Here is a 22,040-nt window from a genome sequence, read left to right as displayed (position 1 = left end):
TCTCCCTCTATATGAGTATGTTGTTTCTTCCACTGGAGTGTAAGATTTTTTATGGAAGGGACTGTTTCACTTTTATCCTTGTATACTTAGCACTTAATCCAGTGTCTGGCACATAAAAGGCATATAAACATGCTTGTTGATTGATTTTTGCTATCTGTAGAAGTAGGGAGGTTGGGAGGATGGGTAGGTTTATGAGGAAGGAGAATGAGTTTATTTCTGGATGTGTAAGCTCGTAAGGTGTTAGAGGGACATTTATTTATTTTTTAACAAATTAATTAATTTATTTTTAGTTTTTAACATTCTCTTCTATAAGTTTAAATTTTCTTCACCTCCCTCCCCTCCATACTCCCCAAGATGGCATGTAATCCAATATAGGTGTTACATATACATTCTTATTAAAAATATTTTCACATTAGTCATGTTGTATAGAAGAATTAGAATGTATGGGAGGAAATATGAGAAAGAAAAAACAAAACAAAATAAGATAGCAAATAGTAGGCTTCAATCTGCATTCAGACTCCATATTTCTTTGTCTGGATATGAATGGTATTTTCCATCATGAGTCTTCTGGAGTTGCTTTAGGTCCTTGTGTTGCTGAGAAGAGCTAAGTCTATCAAAGTCAGTCATCACACAATGTGGCTGTTACTATTTACAGTGTTCTCCTGGTTCTGCTCACTTCACTCAGCATCAGTTCATCTAAGTCTTTCCAGGTTTTTCTGAAGTCTGCCTGCTCATCATTTTTTACAGCACAGTAGTGTTCCATTACATTCATATACTACACCTTGTTCAGCCATTCCCCAATTGATGGACATCCCCTCAATTTCCATTTCTTGACTGCTATAAATATTTTTGTACTTGTGGGTCCTTTCCCCATTTTTATGATCTCTTTGGGATACAGCCCTAGAAGTGGTATTGCTGGATATGCACAATTTTATAGCCCTTTGGGAATAGTTCCAAATGCTCTCCAGAATGGTTGGATCTGTTCACAACTCCAACAATGCTTTAGTGTTCCAATTTTTCCACATCTTCTCTAGCATTTATAATTTTCACGTCTTGTCATGTTAGCCAATCTGATAGCTGTGATGTGGTACCTAAGAGTTGTTTTGATTTTCATTTCTCTGATCAATAGTTATTTACACATTTTTCATATGCTTATAGATGTCTTTAATTTCTTCCTCTGAAAACTGCCTGTTCATATTCTTTTACCATTTATCAATTGGGGAATGACTTGTATTCTTATAAATTTGTTTCAGTTCTCTATATATTTTAGAAATGAGATCTCTATCAGAGACACCGATTGTAAAAATTCTTTTTCAATCTTTTGCTTTCCTCATAATCTTAGTTGCATTGGTGTATAAAAACTTTCCAGTTAGGACACAGCAGGCAGATGGAGATGTAAGACTAGAGCTCATGAGAGAGATTGGGGCTAAATGTATAGATGTTAAAGTCTTCTGCAAAAAATATAATACTTGAAACAATTAAACAGATGAAATTATCACTAGAAACCATAAGTAGAGAGGAGATAAATGAGAAAAAAACTCTGGAGTAAACCCATGGTTAAGAAATGAGGAATAAAAAAAAGAACAAAAAAAAGAAATGAGAAATAAGTAGAAGATAAACTATTGGAAGTAACAAAGGAAGTAGGGGTAGAAATAAGAACAAAGCCGAGGGTCATAGGAGCCAATGAAGAATAAGGTTTCTGTAACACTCAAATATTACTAGTTTATAGCTTCTGCCAAATTTCTACTCTGATGCCTTATCTCATGTGGAAAAGATAGATAGGAATGGATTAGTTATAATTAGGTAGATTCAGAACTAGTTGATCAGATAGACTAGCTTAACATATTAGGAAGTCTTCAGTGGAATAGTCCAAGTATATGTGCTTTACCTATATTGTTTTATATTTTTATCAACAACTTGCATGAAAGAACAGATGTCACTGTATTTAAATTTACAAATGACCTAAAGTTGGCACACACTAGATGCCAGAGTCAAAACCCAAAAGGATCTTGACAGGCTAAATAAGTGGACTGAATTTACTTAAATGAAATTAAATAGGAATAAATGGAAAGTCTTACCTGTGGCTACAGAAAAGTCTGGATTAATGATCTTATCAGCACCCATGAATTTAATGATCAGATCTATACAGAGGATTTCCATGTCTATATATTTCCTCTCATTTCAGTCTTAAGCTTCATTTCCTCATTACCAACTATTCTTTTGATATCTCAAACTAGATGTCCCATAGGGATCTCAAATTCAACATGTAAAAACAAAGAGTTCTAAAATCTTTCAAATTCATTTTTATTTATATTATTGTCATATAACTTGTTCTTTTAATTCTGCTCACTTCATTCTTCATCAGTTCATAGAGAACTTCCAAGTTTCCTTTCCAAATACCCATATCACCATCATAATAATATTCCACAACATTAATATATCACAATTTGTTTGGAATCACAATAGGTGGGTTCTCCCTTAGTTTCTAGTTTTTGATATTATGAAAAAAACGACTATAGATGTTTTTATACATAAGGACCCTTTTCTTCCTTCTTTGTTCTCTTTGGGGTATATGTATAGAAGTGAAAATGTATTCAGCTTCGTGGCTTTTAGGCCATAATTCCAAAATAACTTTTCTAATTCACAGTTTTACCACGGTTCCCAGTTGGACCAGCTCCAACATTGTTTCAGTGTGTGTGTGTGTGTGTGTGTGTGTGTGTGTGTGTTTTCCCATTGCTTTTCCAACATTTGTCATGGCCTTTATTTTTTTTTTTATGTCATCAGTACAAGTCTGAGAGGTGTGAGGTGGAATTTCAGAGGTGCTTTAATTTGCATTTCTCTAGTTATTAATGACTTAGAGTTGATTTTTTCCCACAAGGTTGATTGCTTAGGTTTTTTTTCTTTGAAGTCTCCTTCATAATGTGCATATCTTTTGATAAATTGTCCAATAGGGAATAGCTCTTATACATTTGAATCAGTTCCTTACATATTATAGATATAAGACCTTTATGAGAAATTTATTGCAAAGACCTTTTCCCTAGTTACCTGATTCCTTTCTGACTTTAATTACTTTGATTTTGGTTATGCAACAGAAGCTTCTAAATTTTATAATCAAACTTGTCCCTTTTATCTTCTGTGAGCCTTATTATCTCTTTTTTAGTTATGAACTTTTTTCCTTCATATATATTAGGGAGGTAATTTCTTCCTGTCTACTCTAATATTTTTTTTAAATATAGCCTCTTGTGTCTAAATCAGGTATCCATTTGCAGCTCATCTCAGTATATAGTATAAGTTGTTGGTGTATGCCTAATTTATGAGAAACTGTTTTTCAGTTTTTTTCATCAGTTTTTGTCAAATAGTGAGTTCTTATCCAAGTGGTGCCTTTGGATTATTAATAATATTGTTAAATATTATCATCTTTGAGTTTATTATTAACATTATACTACTCTGTTAATTTGTTTTTGTATATTATGTATCTAATTTGTCCTGCTTACTGACCTCTTTTTTTAAACCAGTATAAATTATTCTGATGATTACTGCTTTGTAGGAAAATTTGAGATCTGGTACTGGTAGGTCAACTTCTTTCTCACTGTTTTCCATTATTTACCATGAATTTCATTTTTTATTATATTTTCAAGCTCACTAAATTAATTCTTATATAATTTGATTGATATGGCATTGAATAGGTAAATTAAATTTGGTAATATTACCATTTTTTATTAACTTTGACTACACATAGGCAATTAATATTTGTCCTATTCAGATCTATCTTTATTTGTAAAAAGATCTTTCTATAGTTGTATTGATATGGTTCATGTATGTGTTGTCAGATAGACCCCTAAATATTTTATATATTCTGTAGTAGTTTTTAATGGATTTTCTCTTTTTCTCTCTTCTTGCTGAGTTTTATTTGTAATATATATGCAGATGATTTGTATGGATTTCTCTGAACATTGCTTAAAGTTATTGTTTTCATTATTTTTAGCTGACTTAAGAATTCTCTAAACTATCATATCAACTAAGAAATCAATGCTTTTCTTTCCTCTTTTTCTGTGCTTATTCTTTCAATTTCTTTTTCTTTTGTTATTGTCATAACTAGCATTTCTATCTGTATATCAAAAAGTAATGGTGATAATGGGCATCCTTACTTAATCCTCTTATTAAAAAGATCTCTATTCTATCCCATTGCATGCAATGCTGGACCTTGTTTCTAGATAGATGGTACTTATATTACAGAAATATTCTTTTATTCCTATTTTCAGTGTGTGTTTGTGTGTGTGTTTAAAACAGGAATGTGTGCTGTGTATTTCTCAAAAACTTTTTCTGTATCTGTTGATATAATCATAGGATTTTGTTCTTATTTTCTTTTATATAGAGTTATCCAAATGTTAAACTAACCCTGTATTCTGACATGTATCCAGTCTGGACTATGTTGACATAGTCTCATTGCTCATATCTTATTTAATTTTTTTGCATCAATGATCATTAGGTATATTAGTTTATAGATTTCTTCATCTATTTTTATTTATCTGTTGATTTCAAGACCATATATATATCACATAAAGAAATTGAAAGGGTCTATTTTCTTCCTATTTTCCAGAAATTTTTGTAATATTAAAATTAATTTTTTGAAATGCTTTCTAGAGTTCACTTGTAAATCCATATTGTACTAGTTTTTGTTCCCTTTGGGAATTCATTTATGGATTGTTTGATTTATTTTTCTGAATTGGGTTATTTAGATGATCTATTTTTCCTTTACTAAGCTGAAATTTTATATTTTTGCAAACTCCATATTTTGTCAACATTATATTTTTGTAAACATTGTCTTCTATGCTATCATTTTCATTAACGTGTACTTGGGCAAAATAGTTTCCAGTAATTTTCTTTATTCTTCAATTGTTGGGAATTTTCCTCAATTTTTATATGAAGTTTGGTTTTTATATTTTTTTCATTTTTCAAAAGCTTTATTAACTTCTGATTTACATCATTTATTTCCACCAGATTTTGAGTTACACATTTTCTCTCCGTTTTTCCCCTACCCACCACCCCAAAATAGCAGTGCCATAGGATATCCCCTCCTCCAATCTGCTCCCTCCCATACCCCTTTTGACTTTTCTTTTGTATTTTTTCTTTTTTTCTTTTTTCAAATGCTTTATTAACTTCTGATTTACATAATTCATTTCCACCAGATTTTGAGTTGCAAATTTTTTTCCCTGTTTTTCCTCTACCCACCACCCCAAAATAGCAGTCCCACAGGATATCCCATCCTCCAATCTGTTCTCTCCCATATTTTCTCCCATACCCCTTTCAACTTTTCCAGTGGATCTCTATGCCCCAGTGCCTGTACATCTTATTACCCAATTACATGTAAAATAGTATTAATAATAGTATATATGTATATATATATTTGAATATTTGATTTTAAAACCTTGAATTCCAGATTCATTCCCTTCCTCCCTTGTCACCCCCCTTAGTGGGAAGATAAGCAGTTCAGTATAGGTTGTACATGTGGGCTAATGCAAAACAATAACATAGTAGATATATTGTAAGACTGACTATATTTCCCTCCCTCCTATCCCACCTCCCACTTGTTTTATTCTCTACTTTGATCCCGTCCCTTTTCAAAAGTGGGTGCTTCCAACTTCCCTCACCCCCAGCCTGCCCTCCCTTCCATCATCCCCCCTCTCATCTCCTTCCCCCCTTACTCTCCTGGAGGGTGAGATACCCTATTTAGTGTGTATTTCATTCCCTCCTCAAGCCAAATTCAATGGGCATAAGGTTGACCCATTCCCTTTTGCCTTCCTATTCTTCCCCTCCATTGTAACCATTTTCCCTTGCCTCTACTATATGAGATAGTTTACCCCATTCTGTCTCTCCCCATCTCCTCTCATTATATTCCTCTTTCACCTCTTAATTACACCTTTTAAGTATCATCCCTTCCTGTTAAATTGGTTCTGTGCCCTTTATCTATCTATACCTGTAAACATATATACACACATTCACATATGTATTCAAATGCCCATATATATTTCTATTTCCTTCAACTACTAAGAGAAGTTTCATAAGTTACAATTATTGTTTTTCCATGTAAGAATGTTAATAGTTTAACTTTGATAAGTTCCTTATGATTTCTTTTCCCTGTTTACCTTCTCATGCCTCTCGTATCTGAATGTCAAATTTTCTATTCAACTTTGTTTTTTTTTTCAGCAAGAATGCTTGAAAGTCCTCTATTCCACTGAATTACCATATTTTCCCCTGAAACATGATACTCAGTTTTGCTGGGTGGGTGACTCTTCATTTTAATCCCAGCTTCTTTGACCTCCAGAATATCACATTCCAAGTCCTTTGATCCCTCAGTGTAGAAGCTGCCAGATCCTGGGTTGCCCTGATTGTGTTTACACAATATTCAAATTGTTTCTTCCTGGCTGTTTGTAATATTCTCTCCTTAATCTGGGAATTCCAGAACCTGGCTATAATATTGCTAGGAGTTTTCTTTTTGGGATCTTTTTCAGGATGTGATCAGTGGATTCTTTCAACCTTTATTTTGCCCTTTGGTTCTAAAACATCAGTGCAGTTTTCTTTGAGAACTTCCTGGAGGATGATTTCTAGGTTCTTACTTTGATCATGGCTTTCATTTAGTCCGATAATTTTTAAATTATCTCTCCTGGATCTGTTTTCCACGTCAGTGGTTTTTCCCATGAGATATTTCACATTGTCTTCTATTCTTTCATTTGTTTGGATCTGTTTAACAGCATCTTGATTTCTCATAAAGTCATTAGCTTCCATTTGCTCCAATCTAATTCTGAAGCAATGATTCTCCTCAGTGAGCTTTTGAGATTCTTTTTCCTTCTGGGATATTTGGCTTTTTAAGGAATTCTTCTCCTCATTGGCTTTTTGAGCCTCTTTTGCCATTTGATTTAGTCTATTTTTTAAGGTATGATTTTCCTCAGTCAGGATGTTGACTCTCATTTCATAATTTCCTTGCATCATTCTCATTTCTCTTCCCAATTTTTCCTCCACTTCTCTTATCTTCTTCTTAAGGTCCTCTATGGCTTGTAACCAGCTTATAGTTTCCTTTGAAGCTTTTGGTGCAGGAGTTGTGACTTCACCATCTTTCTCCTGTTCCATGCTTTCCTCCTTTTTGTCCCCCAAATAGGAGTCTAATGTTGGAATCTTCTGTCTGCTTTGTTTACTTTGCCTGATTGTGTCACCCCCTCAGTCACTTGACCCCTGGGCTTTTTGCTGCAGTAGGTCTCTGCCACCAGACAGGGGAGTTTTGTCCCAAATTCTGGGGTTTTCTCAGCTGCCAGAGGTATTAGATGGGTGCCCTCTCTGAGGCCTCCACATGCTCTGGAAAACTGGACATATGCCCCAGAACCTCCACCCTAGACTGCAATCCAAGCAGGTTAAAGCAAGAGTGATTACCCCTTAGACTGGTTGCTTTGTCCCCCTACACTCTGCAGGCCAGGAGCTGAAGCTGCCATGTGGCGCTGGCTGGCTGTGCTGGAGTCTCAGTGCCTTCTCACCGCAGGGGCAAAAGCTGACGCATTCCCACTTACTGGGTCCCAAAGTCCAGACTGCACTGACCTCTCACTTTGTCCTTCGCATCTATATGTTGATAATTCTGGAAACAGCCACAGCTGCTGCTGATCTAGAGTCCCTCAGGCTGGCCCTCGGCCTAAAACCCCCAGCTCCGGGCCTGGGCTCGGCTCCCAGAGCTCTATGCTGGCTGATGCCTGGCAGCCTGCCAGGCTGTCATCAGCGGGATGTTAGTTTCTTTGTGTCATTTTGGGGGCTCTACAGCTCCCAAGTTTGTTCAGAGTCCCTTTTTACATTGATTGGGGAAGGTGGAAGCTGGATCCCCTTGTAGGTAGTGCTTCTACTCCGCCATCTTGTCTCCACCCATCTGGTTTTTATCTTTATTTAAAAATCAAATTATTTTTAAAAGCTTCATTTTATTTATTATTTTAATTATTTTTGCTTTAGATTTTACTTAAATTTTATCAAACTCCCTGATATTTAGAATTTCTACTTTTTTCTTTAGTTGTGTGTTTTTGTTTTTTTCTAATTTTTTAAGACTTCCAGTCCCAATTTTGTGGATTTCTTTTTTTTTCCTTTAGCTGATAGCATTTATATATATATATATGAATTTTCCCTTAAGGACTATTTTATATAACTCTTGCAAGTTTTGGCATATTGCTTCATTATCACAATTTTATTTGATGAAATTTTGTGTTATTTCTGTAGTTCTTTAACTCACCAATTCATTAGAATTAAAATGTTTTGTCTCTGATTAATTTTTAATTATTTCTTCAAAATTTATGTATATAATTTTTATTGCATTTTTGTTTAGGTTTTCTGCTTTTCTTTATTTTTGATGAAATATTTATGATCAGTTTTTGTATTGGTACCTTGCAACACTAAGAAGTATGTAAACTCCTTTCTGTCCTTATTCATTAATTTTCAGAGATCATCTATAATCTCTAATTTTCTCAGAATCTATTCAGGTTCATTTTTTGGCTTATCTTTTGACTAGATCTATCTAGATCTGAAAGGGACATATTGCTATTATAATTTGAATGTTTATTTCTCCCTGCAAAATTTTATTATCTTTTTAATTACATATTTAGATATTATGCTATTTGCTACATATATTAAATAATGGTATTGATTCATTATCAATAATGCTTTTGAGTATAATGTAATTTCCCTTTTTTTTTTCATTTTTTATTGTTTCTATAGTTACTGCAAATTTTATGAAATCATGGTTGTTATCTTGCTTTTTAAGTTCACTTCAATCAATATATAGATTTTGCTCCAGCCCCTATTTTAACTGTCTTTGAATCTTTGTTTCAAGTATATTTTTTATAAATAATACATTTCTACCTTATAATGTTATTTCTTTCTAATCTGTTCTTCTTGCTTCTTCTGTATTATGGATGGTTCCATACAATTCACGTTCAGTTTATGAGTGTTAATTGTATATTTCTCTCAGTCCTGATACTTTTTTTCCCCTCTTTGTTCACATTCCTTTTTTTTAAAGAAGAGGATGAGTGTGCTTCAGACTTTTATGTGTTTACATATACATATATGTTTATATAGAATGTACTCTGCACTTGATGCAATCTACTTCATGCCTTTGCATTGGCTATTCCTATACCTGGAATTTTCCCCTCTTCACATTTAATTTTTGACTCTTCTGTTCTCTTTCAAGCCTCAGCTCAAATCCCAACTTCTGCAAGAGGCCTTTGCTGGTAAATGCTCTTCCTACCCTGTGACTTCTTTGGGGGATTTTCTCCCATTTACACTATATATCTTGTTATGTGCATAGTTATTTTACATTGTCTCTACCATTATAATATAATTTCCTTTTGGGAAAGGACCATTTCCTTTGCCCCTCAGCCCCACTATTTTTTTGCACTTAATAGTATTTTATTTTTTTCAAATTACGTGTAAAGATAGTTTTCAAAATTCATTTTTGCAAGATTTTGCATTCCAAATTTTTCTCCCTCCCTGCTTCTCTCCCCCCTACCCAAGACAGCAAGTAATCTGATATAGGTTTTTAATACACACACATATGTATATAATCATGTTAAACACATTTCAATGTTAGTCATGTAGTGAAAGAAGGATCAGAACTTAAGGGAAAATCCATGAGAAAGAAAACAAAAACCAGAAAAAAAGTGAAAATAGTGTGATTCAATCTACATTCAGGCTCCATAGCTCTTTCTCTGGATGTGGACAGCATTTTCCTTCATGAATCTTTTGGAATTGTCTTGAATCATTGTATTGCAGAGAAGAGCTAAGCCTATAGTAGTTGATCATCACACAATTTTGCTTTTACTGTGCACAGTGTTCTCCTTGTTCTGCTCACTTCATTTAGCATCAGTTCATGTAAGTCCAGGTTTTTTCTGAAATCTGCCTGATCATCATTTCTTATACAACAGTAGTATTCAATTACATTCGTATATCACAACTTGTTTAGCCATTCCACAATTGATGGGAATCCCCTCAATTTCCAATTCTTTGCCACCACAGAAAGACCTCCTATCAATATTTTGGCATGTGTGGGTCCATTCCTCTTTTTTATGATCGATTTGAGATACAGACCTCATAGTGGTATTCCCAGCCCCACTTTTAAAAAATATTACCAGCATTTAGAATAGTGCCTGGCACATAATAAGCTCTTAATAAATTCTTTTTCATATACTGAATGACTGACAAAATGGAAGAATAATGGTTAGAAAACTATTGTTCTGGGAAAAAAAGAACTTGTGGTTTTTTTTAAAAAAGATAGTAGACTGTAAGCTTAATATGAGTCAGAAGTATAATGTGGTAGTCAAAGAAGTCTGCATGCTCTTGGACCGCATTAAGAGATATGTATGTAGCTCTCAGGAATCAGGAGGTGATAGTGCCACTGTACTCTCATCTGGTCAGACCTCATCTGGAGTGTTGTATTCAGTTCTGGAGACACTGATTAAAAACTGAAGTGATCAGATGGGTACCGTGTTTCCCCGATAATAAGACCTATCCCGAAAATAAGCCCTCCCCTTACTGTGTAAGATTCCTCTAAAATAAGCCCTCCCCCGAAAATAAGCCCTATTGAGATTGCTACTGTAGTGAAGGTGATCCCCTGCGCTACACACTACATTACGGTACCCTCTGTATGCACCGTCCCCCCCCCCCAGTGAAACGCATGCCGCGCTCCGAGCTGCATCCAATCAGAGCTGCAGCAGTGAGTGCGTCATCCTGTTCTTTATTGAATTCATTATTGAATAAAGGTACATTTTTTTGTTCACATTTACCTGTTTATTAAAATTGCTGTCAATGTTCATTAAAATAAGCCCTCCCCTGAAAATAAGCCCTCTGGTGTTTTTCTGTCCAAAAAAATTGATAAGACAGTGTCTTATTATCGGGGAAACATGGGGTAGCATTCAGAAGAATGCAGTCAGAATAGTGACGATTCTTTACTTCATGTCATGTAGGGATCAGTTGAAGGAAGTGGCATGTTTATCTCAGAAAAGAGAAGCCTCAGGAGTGATATGAGATCTTTTTAAAAATATTTTAAGAGTTGTCTTCTGGAAGAAGTATTAGACTTGTTTGACTTGGCCTCGAGGAACCCGGAGTGATTGGTGGACATTGTTTAGAGACCAATTTAGGCTTGATGTCTGGAAAAATTTTCCTAACACCTGAAGCAGTGTCAGAGTGGACTGAACTGCTTTTGAAGGCAATGGGTTCCTCCTCCTCTGAGGTCTTCAAGAAGAGACTGCACAATTTATTGTTAGTTGTGTTACAATGGGTATTCCTTTACTGCTTGAATTGATCTTGATGATTGCTGAAATCCCAATTCTCCAATTCTGTGACCCTCTATAGAGGGTCTGTCAGAGAAATATTAACTCTGACAGATCATACCAAGTGGAAAGACCTAGATTAAAGCTAAGGCTGAATGTATAGCATCTGAGCACCAGCCTGGCTAAGCCCGATTCCTCATCAGTTTGACCACAGGGTCATAATGTTTTTGACTGCAAGAACTCTCAAAAACAATCTACTAAGTTATAGAGGACCTGCAATCTGCAAAGTTAAAGGAGGAACCACACGATGGTAAATTATGTCATTGGACTATTGAAATATGTGATAACTTCACCTAGATTACTTTTTATTTTGGGAAAGGGGTCTGGGTTTCTGTTTTACTCAATGTAGGAAGTTATCTGTTGAAAAAACTCCCTCTATCCATGAAGATAGACCAGTGTTCTACAACTCATAGGTTTCTTTTTTTATGTTTTAGCTTTTTTACAACTCATAGTTTTAAAATTGTTACCTGAAGGCCTTGAACAGTTGTATGACTTGTCCAGGTCTTCACATTAATATGTGTCAGATGTAGGACTTGGGATGATCAGATCATAGATTTAGAGGTAACAGGAACCTAAGTCCATCTAGTCCATCCCTTTTATTGTAAAAGGTATGGAAACTGACGTGCAGAGGGTGTGAATGACTCAGAGTCATACAGTTAGTATTTAAAGCAGGATTCGAAAACAGGTCTTATTGACTCCATGTCTAGAGCTCAAATTGTACTAAATCCCAGGCTAGCTCTCTATATTCTATGTCATATCTCCTCACATACTTCTTAAGCCTTGATATTGTTGTTAAATGCTAAATTGTTGGGGTCCCGGTCCCAACTCCAGCCTTATCTTACCTTATCTTACCTTATACCCGGTCTTTGGACATCTCCAGCTTCTTGTCTCCAAGAAGAACTTACCCCCACAGAACACCCAGGACACGGAAAGTGTGATGCAAAGCTGTTTATTCCATTACATCTTAACAGCACCACAAGCAAGCACAGGAACAGGCACAGGAACTAACTCACTTCCAGGCGGAACAGGAACTAAGCAGGAACTAAGTGAACTAAGAAGGAACTAAGCAGGAACTAAGTGAACTCCTCACTTCCTCTTTCTCCCCAATTTATATGCCTTGCGGGGGCACGCCTTGCAGGGCCAATCATGTTCTTTCCTGAGTAAGTTGTAAGAGACCAAGGAGCAACATCCTTCCCGGAAGTCCTCCACGCACTGCCACGCAGAGTATCACTCTCGTGTCACTGTGCCCAAAACTCCCTTATCCCTGGTTGGTTAACCCCCAGGCAAAGCTGCCCCAACAACATCCCTCAGAAAGCCACGTGCACCCCCTCTGGCTGCCCCCTTGTCACCTGTCATGTGGGAGCTAATCATGCATTCTCCCGAGTGCAGGGCAAAGGAGTATGTGTTAAGAGGAGTCCGTGTTTATGGGGCACGCTCAGTGCCATGTCGGCCTTTCCCAACCCAGCAGAGTCAGCTCCCACGACCCTGCGCTCAATGCCATGTCAGCCTTTACGGCCCGGCAGAGTCGGTCTCCACATCTCCAAGCCCCTGCTCCTCAGAGGTCACATGCACTCCCTCTGACATCTTGTGACTGCTGCAGTGTCTCTCACACTCGCAGCCCTAACACTAAATTCCGTTGCCTTAGAGAGAATATTGCTATTATTTAATTTATTAGTCTATTATTAATGAATTTCTTGATTTTTATTGTCAGATGCATCTGTTATATAATTTAATAATTCTTATTATGTTACTCATACACATTTTTCCCTGATCCTAATTTAAGTTTCTTATATATTTCATATGGTTTCTTGTCAAATTTTGAGACATGTAAATATATATACACTGTTAAAATTGCCCTCCAGATTAAATTGTTTATATCTTAACACTAGAAGCCTATATATTTAATCACATATATTTTGTCACTGAAATGTATTTATCTATTTCAACTTCATACTTTCTTTCATTAATGACTTGTTGTATTTGTCAAACCATATATCACTTTTCTCCGGGTGGCATCATGATCTTAAAAGATTCTAAATATCTCTCCATTATTTCTGCCTACTTAAAATTTCAAGTTATTGGAATATTTCTGCCCCATGTAAATGATATTAATAATACTTTCTCTTTAAAAACATCTGCTTCCAAATTGGATAAATGATGATCTGTGATTTAATTCATTTGGGGAGCTTCCAGGTAAGGGAATTCACTCTATCAATGCAGATGAGTGTCTTATCTCCAACTTAGAATCATAATTTTTTTAAAAAAATTATTCCATTAAATATTTCTCAATAAGACGTAAAATTTTAAACTCATTTTTTTAATTGAAATCCAAATTGTACCCTTACCTTTCCCCCTCTCCCCTCCTTAAGAAGGAAAGAAATTTGGTATTAATTATACATGAGAAATCCTGCAAAACATATTTCTATGCTAACTAATTGCATGGAATCTTTAAGAGTTCCTAGAGCACTGACTGGGTAGGTAATTTGTGCAGGGTTACATAACCAGTATGTGTCAAAGGACTTGATTTCAAGTCTACTTCTCTAGTTACTATACTGAACTGCCTTCACCTTTTTTAGTTTCTAGCTAAATTTCAATTTGAAAGAAAAAAGTCATTTTCCCACTTATGTTCTTACTGCTCTTCCTTATTGAAAATAAGACATAAATGCATCATTAAACATGAAAAGTATTTTTGGGTTGATTATGTTCAAATTGCCTACATGGCTTATTTATTTCTGTATAATTAGAATTAGATAAAAAGACAGTACTTCTCAAACATATTTGATGTTAGTGATACAAAAAACAGATCTGACTGTCATTCTACTACTTAAAGGTCTTTAATGACTATGTATTGCCTCTAAAATAAAACACAAAATCCTTGTCCCACCATTCAAAGCCTTCTACTATATGAATCCCACCTACTTTTCCAGTATTATTTCATATTATTCTCCCTTTCATGACTACTCCATTCTTGACAGACTAACTTCAAAGCTTATCTATACTCCAAGCGTGCTTAGGGTGACAGGTCAGGTGTCAGTATTCAAGGATCTAGAGAGTGAAATGGCCTGGAAAATCTTCCTCTAAGTTACTAATAAGGTTGTAGTTGATAATTCTCTTTCCAAGATAGTTGTCTGAACCAGGAAGATGTGTGTTAAACTTCAGCTTTTGACATGCACTGGCTGTATAAACCTGGGTAAACTTTCTGTGCTCTAGGAAAATCTCTAGGTGCTGATTTGTATTTATAGAGGGAGTTTCCTCACCTAAAATTTCCCCAAACCAATGGAATCATGGACCATGTGTGCCTAGTATGGTGGGTAGAGTATTATAGGTGCTTAGCCCCTATAGAGAATAGCACCAACTCTAGGGTCCTTTCCAAGGGAATGGTTATGAGGGGTATCAAAATTTATCCAGAAGGTAGAAGGAAGGGGGAGGCATTAGCAGGAAGTTTGGGAGGAAGGGCTCCCCATGGCAATGCTCTGATGGGCCTGAAAGTAACAAGAACAGCAAAACAACTGGTTACTCAGATATTTTGCTTTTCCCTTAAATATATTGGAATTTTCAACAAACATTTATTAAATCCCTAATATGGGCAAAGTACTCTTCTGGGTTCTGTATGAATAAAGGGAAAAGAATCCATTATAACACTAAACCCAAGATGCTGGGGATGCCTGGCTCTTATTTCATGCACTGATACTAATTTCAGTACTGGAGGAGCTTGGTCGCTAAAGAAAGAGGTCAAGTAGTTTTTTTTCCTCTTGTTTTTTGCCATCTGATCCTAGAGCCCTGTGGAAAAGCACCTAGAACTTGGACTTGATTCTTATCTAGAATTTTCCCCAGAAGGTTTTAGAAAATTACTTAAGGTATAATATAGATAAGATATAGGGAAGTTATTTATTTCCTCAGAACAAAAGAAATGATTAAAACAAAAGATTTATACGAGACTATAGAGGTTCCATCATAATGATCACAAAGTGAAAAATTGCTACTGTTTAAAAAAGCTATTTCCTCTTTCTTATTCTGGACAATTTTTTGTTCAGGATAAAATCATACTCCTAAGTATATTTCATCTGATTCATTAATTTTTTTTCAAAATTGTTTCAACTACTATGGAAAACTTAGAATTTTATTCTTAAGTTTCACAGTAATATTTCTAATTATAACGCATTAATGTTTTCCTTAGCTCCAGGCAAAGTGGTAAATCTCACTGTGGAGACCTTCAATTATTCAGCAGTCAATTTAATTTGGTATTTGCCTCGGCAACCAAATGGTAAGATTACCAGCTTCAAGATTAGTGTCAAACATGCAAGAAGTGGATTCATAGTGAAAGATGTCTCCATTAAAGTTGAAGATCTTCTCTCAGGGAAGTTGCCAGAGTGTAATGTAAGTATCAGGAAATGCCTTCCTTATTTTAAACTTCTCCAGAAAATTGTTTCATTAAATTTAATGTGTAACCCTACTGATAGCTGTATAATTCATTTTTTTCTTTTTTTTTTTTGTTTATTAAGACCTCTTTTTTAAATGTCAAAAAAGTTTCATGTACACCACCTCCTTCCATATAATAGTGGTCAGGGTGAGGTCAAGGTTGAGGATCCCTTTTGCTTTCTTTTTTTTTAACAAAACAGCTTTTTGGATTCCTTTCAAGATAGCAATGATACTATTAAGATCTGTTGATTGATAATTTTCATGATGACATGTATGTTATGATGCACATATAACATGCACATGACACACGTACGAACATACACAATGGCAAACAAGCAACAATAAGTTTGGAAATGCTTTTAAATGAATTTTTATTTTGTTAATTATAATATTGAAATTTTAACGAAATAAAAGGCAAAAATATACCCAATGAAAGCTAATATTATACTGGAGGAATACCTGAATTCCAATTTTTCCTCTGACAGATTGTTTGACTCTGGCTAAGTGACAGTCTTTTAGTGACTAAGATAATTCTTTTTTTTGAAGGGGGGAGGGCAGGGGGATTGGGATTAAGTGACTTGCCCAAGGTCACATGGCTAGTAAGTGTTAAGTGTCTGAGACAGGATTTGAACTCAGATCCTCCTGAGTCCAGGGCCAGTGCTCTATTCACTGCCCCACCTAGCTGCCCCTAAGATAAATCTTTGAATTGAAGAAGAGTTACCAGTCTATATTGGTAGAGCTAGATTCCTCATGAGGAGTTCTTCTACCAATGAAATCACATGCCTGCAAAAGCAAAAAAAAAGAAAAGTCACTGCATATTAGAAGAATAATGCCTGTGTGAAAGCCATTTATTTATTTGCTCAGCCTGAAGAAGGTATATTTGCTAAATAAAAGTGAAAATGACAATTTTTGGATTCTTGGACCCATTGGAATAATTCTGTAACCTTCCCATGAACCATAGCCCAAAGGTTGCAAATCATTGACTTATCCTGTTGGTTTATGTCTACAGTAGAAGTGACTATGTGATGTAAAATTTGACCACAGTACCTTCATTCAGATTTATAGACTAGTGTCTATTAAACAACTAATCAATTTGTATTTATAAACCACATGCTCTGTTCCAGGCACTATGCTAAGCCCTGGGGATTCAAAGACAAAAAAAATAATCCTTGTCTTTAAGATTGCATTCTCTGTTGGACAAAATAAGTACATATATAAGACATGCAACATGTATAAAAAAAGAAAAAAAGGAAATATTTAGGGTTGGGGTGGGGTACCAGAAAGTGAGGGTGTCAGGAAAGACTGACATAGGAAGTGGCGCATAAGGTGAGCTTTGAAAAAAACAAAGGATTTTTCGTGCATAAGGCAAGGAATACAAGTAACTGTAATACAAAATTAGGTACATAGGAGGGGTCTAAATAAAGTACTATGAGAGATTTAAAGTAGGAAAGATAACTTCCAGATATAAGGGGTAGAAGCAGTTGGGAGGAAGATTCGGTGGTGTGGGGAGGTCGAGGAAGAAGATAATAAGTTCTAAGAGAATTTTAGCCAAATTCTAAACAAAAATAGGTAGAAATTAAGCAGAACAAGTGTCCACAGAATCTTATACTATATATGTGCTTATTTGTGATCTGATAAATATACATTCACATTATATATCTTTTTGTATATATGTAAAGGTATACAATGTACATATACATACATATGCCTCTGTATATTCATATGCCTAGGAGATATTCTACTCTACCTGTGTGTATACCTTTATACACATACATATATATACACATACCTATGTGTATACCTTTACCTATGAACATATATGCATGTATGTATTTATATACACACAAATGTAACTTGGGATTCCAAGCTTGAGGCATTTTGCTGCCTATATAATTTATATAATTAATTTAATTCTTATATTAACAATTTAATTGATTAATTATGTAATTATTATATATTATTATACAATATATAAATACTTCTTGTTATGAATTTTTTGTTGGATTTAAGATTTCATCTGGACAGTGAGGTCCCTAAGGATCTCCCTCTATCAATAGAAACCAACTACTGCTAGACAGTTTATATAATCTTAGAGAGTTTATTGGAGCATTGAGAGATGAAGTGCCTTAACCATGGTCAGACAACCAATGGTGTCAGAGGTAGAACTTGAGCCCAAGTCTTTTTGACTCTGAGGTCAGTTATTTGTCTACTATACCAGTGTTCTCCAAAGTGAAGTTCAGGCCCTCTGGGGGCCATGTTTTTATCCTAGGACTGTCATAGACTGGCCTCAACCTGTGTGTTATCAGTCAGTGACAAAGTGGAAATATGAGCAGCATTCTACCCTCCTGATAACACTTATCCTTGTCCCTCAACACTCCCCAAACCTGCTCCTTTCCGCTGCTTTGAGATGCCCAACCCCCTCCTTTCTGAGCCCAGGGTCAGCCCCTTGTGTCTCTTAGGCATTCACAGCACCAGCTATATAGATGCCATTGGTGAAATTCCACCCCAAACCCTGACCCCTAAATCATTTCATGGCTGTGACAAGTGACTACTAAGGATGGGTTTTGACCTGAATGCAATGAATGGTGGGTAATAACCCTGCCTTCTCCCTTTTCATTTTGAATGAGACAGAGTGATTTAAGCCATGGTCAAACAGCTTTTAAGGACTGCTAGATAGTTTATTTAATAGAATGTTGGATTGGAAATCCCAAAATCCTATGTTCAAATCCTGTCTCAGACATTTAGTAGGTGTATGATCCTATACAAATTATTTAATTTCCCTCAACCTCAGTTTCCTCATCTGCAAAATGAGGGTAATAATGGGTCTTCCTGAGTCCAGTGCTCTGTCTACTTGCTGTGCAACCTAACTTCTTCTGAATTAGTTAGTATATGAAAAGAGCATGACCTCATAAGTGGCATAGCTTTGCAAGCCTAATTCAACATAAAAATGTTAGCTATTGTTATATATGTGGATCCCTAGTCATGTGTTCTTTTCACTACACTACATTTTCCACAGTCTACACTCCAGCCCTTAGCACAAACATACTAAGTACTTAATGAATACTTGTAGAGTAGCTGATTGACTCTCCATGAGCATCAAATAATAGTAGGTATACCACTACATTATGTTTTCCATTCATATTGAATCATTTTGTTCAATAGGAGAACAGTGAATCATTTTTATGGAGTACAACCAGACCTTCACCAAGTTCGGGTAGAGCCACATCTCCCCCTCGGGTCACATATATGCCCAGTGCCCTGGCAATGAGTCGAAAAAGTTCAGTGTGGAACGAGCCTATAAGTTTTGTAGTAACCCATCTGAGGCCATATACAACATATCTGTTTGAAGTCTCTGCAGTTACTACAGAAGCAGGCTACATTGACAGTACAATCATCAGAACACCAGAATCAGGTATGAATCCTTTCTTGGGAGTGAGGGGTGGGTGGGGAGGGAAGAAAGGTAGAGTAAGAAGGACTTAAACTACAAGAAAAGGTAATACATATATAGTATTTTCAAGTGAATGAAAATGATCTCTTAATACTTCAGTTGAATTTCCTTTGTTTATCCTTTTTGTTTTGAGGTCTCTCTTTAAAATAAAATAAAACAAAAATCCCCAATGACATCTGAAGATACTTCAAATTTCTAAGAATTTTTAGAAAAATTCTTGAGAATTTTATTTCTCCTAAATATGTCTAATTTCCAGTACTAGTAAGGACATAGGGAATGCAGAGGATGTTAAAAAAAGAAGAAAATAAGAAAGAAAAAAAAATAAAAGAAGAGAATAATGGAGAGCAGATTTCTTTGGTCTAATTACTATAATCTTGAGGTGGCTAGGTAGCACAGTGAATAGAGCACTGGTCCTGGAGTCAGGAGGACCCAAGTTCAGATCCAGCCTCATACACTTAACACTTACTTGCTCTGTGACCTTGGCCAAGTCACTTAACCCCAATTGCCCTGCCTTCCCCCCTTCTAAAAAGTAAAAAAAAAATTGTTCAATTCCTATAATACTAAGACTTACCATTTGTAGAACTTGCCTATTCTTGTTTTAATTGTCTAAATCAGGGAATCTTAACCTAGGTTCTGTGAACATTTTCCAAAATGTATTTTGATAACTTGGTTTCAAAACAACTGGTTGTTTTTATAAATTTATGTATTTTATTTTATGCATTTAAAAATATTTATTGCTTATTCAATTCATTTTATGCATTTTTTTCTGAGCAGGGATTTATATATTTCTTCACATTGCCAGATAATAAAAAAGTTGAAGAACCCTGGTCTAAATTATCTTTTCATGTGAAAAGAAAAAGTTGAATTAGGTAACCCATTAGGTCCCTTTTTAAATTTACTTTGGCCCTATGATTTAACAAGTATAAAGAGTTCCCAAAGAGAAACACCCTCTATGAAAGAAGTTTATCAGTTTCTTTGAAATTTAAAGTCTTATAAAGTTTTCTGGGCTACGGAGGGTACACATGACTTCCCCAAGATCACACAGTCAACATGTTTCACAAGCAAGACTTGAACCCAGAGTTCTCTAAAGCAGACTATGTCATCCTGTCTTTCATAGATAGTCTCTTAAAACACAAATCCTGTTACCTTAGCATTTGTTATTAGTTTTGCTGTTCTCAAGGCTACCAGTACTCTTGCCAACCCCAGCAGTTATAAAGTATTATGGATTTCTGTAAAAATTTTAATTTCTTTTCATTTCTTGATATAAAATTATTTTCGTTAAGATTTATATGTTTATTCAGGTAGATACACTTCAGATTTACATACTTTGTAACCAAAGGAACAGAGTTATGACTGGAAAGTTATTATAATTCCTGTGTCCTAGGTACAAAACATTAGTCATTTTAGTTCTGATTAATAGTATCAGAGATCAAAAGGAAAAATAATTGATGAAGTAATTTCACTGTAATTCCTAAAAATGTTTCAAGTAACAAATCATCATTTTCCCCCCTGTGGTCATTAGTTATTCACATTTGACATTTTGCTTTTATGTAGCATTAACTTTTGGATTCTAGGTTATGAATCATCTTTGAATTATATTATCTCCCCCTTCATTTTTTTATTCAGCAAAGATAGAAATAATTTTATTAGTATCAAATTAAAAGTGTTATTCTGGAAATGAATCTTACTTATTTAGATAAATTTAGCTACTTTTCTTAAATAAAATGCTTTTCACATATACAATATTTGGCAAGAAGCATATGTGATTTAAGATGTAAATTATATTGCTTTAGATACTACAGTCTTATGCCTAAATATGTCTTTCTTTTTGAAATCCTAAATATTAATATGAGATAAAAGCAGAACTTTCCATCCACATCTCTGATACAGATATATTATATCCATAAGAAAGGATGGCATCATTCAAACTGTTGCCTGTTTTTCAGAGACAATGCAACAAGCTATGAGTGTCATCTGGTTAAAAAGTATCTAAAATTTGCTTCAGAAATAAAAAAAAAATCTCAGTAAAATTTAATTATAAAATAATTCACAGGTATATAAAATGCACCCTGTGAAAATACCTGCCACACCAAAGAAAAACCAGTAATCACTATAAATAGCAAATTACTGCGATTAGTCAATTAATATACATTTATTAATGCCTATTATGTTCTAAGTGCTGGGGATATCAAGAAAGACAAAGACAGTCCCTGCCCTCAAGGAGCATTCAGCTTAATGAGTGAAGACTGTACACCAGAGGAAGTTGAAAAGTAAGGAAAGGTCTTGAAGATAGGGCACATTGGAGAAGCCCAAAGAGTGTAGCTGGGTAGGAAATGAAAATATGGTTTGCCTGAGCACTCTTCTTAAATGGAGTTCTTTCAAGGGAGTTCTCCACTGTCTACCCTGCAAGCAAAGAAAGAGAGGGAACCCAGAAATAGAGGGTACTGAGGAGGTATAAGGTTCAGGACTGAAGTGATCTTGCAGAATGAAGATCCTGGGCATGTTGGAAAAGGCCAGAGGAATGTAGCTAGGTGAGAATGCTCAGTTAACATATCTTCAGACTTTTCAGGTCTATATCGTGGTTATTTTTTCTCTTTCAAATTAAAAAGTATACATGTTTTGTTCATTTCATCTCTCTCTCTCTGTCTCTCTCTCTCTGTCTCTCTCTCTGTCTCTCTCTGTCTCTCTGTCTCTCTCTCTGTCTCTCTCTCTGTCTCTCTCTGTCTCTGTCTCTCTGTCTCTCTCTCTGTCTCTCTCTGTCTCTGTCTCTCTCTGTCTCTCTCTCTCTGTCTCTCTCTGTCTCTCTCTCTCTCTGTCTCTCT

General features: G+C 35.3%; 1 protein-coding gene across 1 annotated transcript in view; it reads left to right on the top strand.

Moving 5' to 3' along the window:
• Nucleotides 1-22,040, top strand: part of PTPRQ (protein tyrosine phosphatase receptor type Q) — a 291,670-nt gene that overhangs the window by 17,218 nt on the left and 252,412 nt on the right. The window contains exons 6-7 of the mRNA XM_069094772.1: nucleotides 15,529-15,728; nucleotides 18,933-19,182. Of these exons, the coding sequence (XP_068950873.1) occupies nucleotides 15,529-15,728; nucleotides 18,933-19,182 (450 nt within the window). The remainder of the gene's footprint in view (nucleotides 1-15,528; nucleotides 15,729-18,932; nucleotides 19,183-22,040) is intronic.

This window comes from Petaurus breviceps, unplaced genomic scaffold (genome assembly GCF_028583685.1).
Source record: "Petaurus breviceps papuanus isolate PSGF00001 unplaced genomic scaffold, PetGlider_PUasm1.0 221, whole genome shotgun sequence".
NCBI lineage: Eukaryota > Metazoa > Chordata > Mammalia > Diprotodontia > Petauridae > Petaurus > Petaurus breviceps.
Note: the sequence above shows the minus strand (reverse complement) of the source record. Positions and strands in the feature narration are given on the sequence as shown.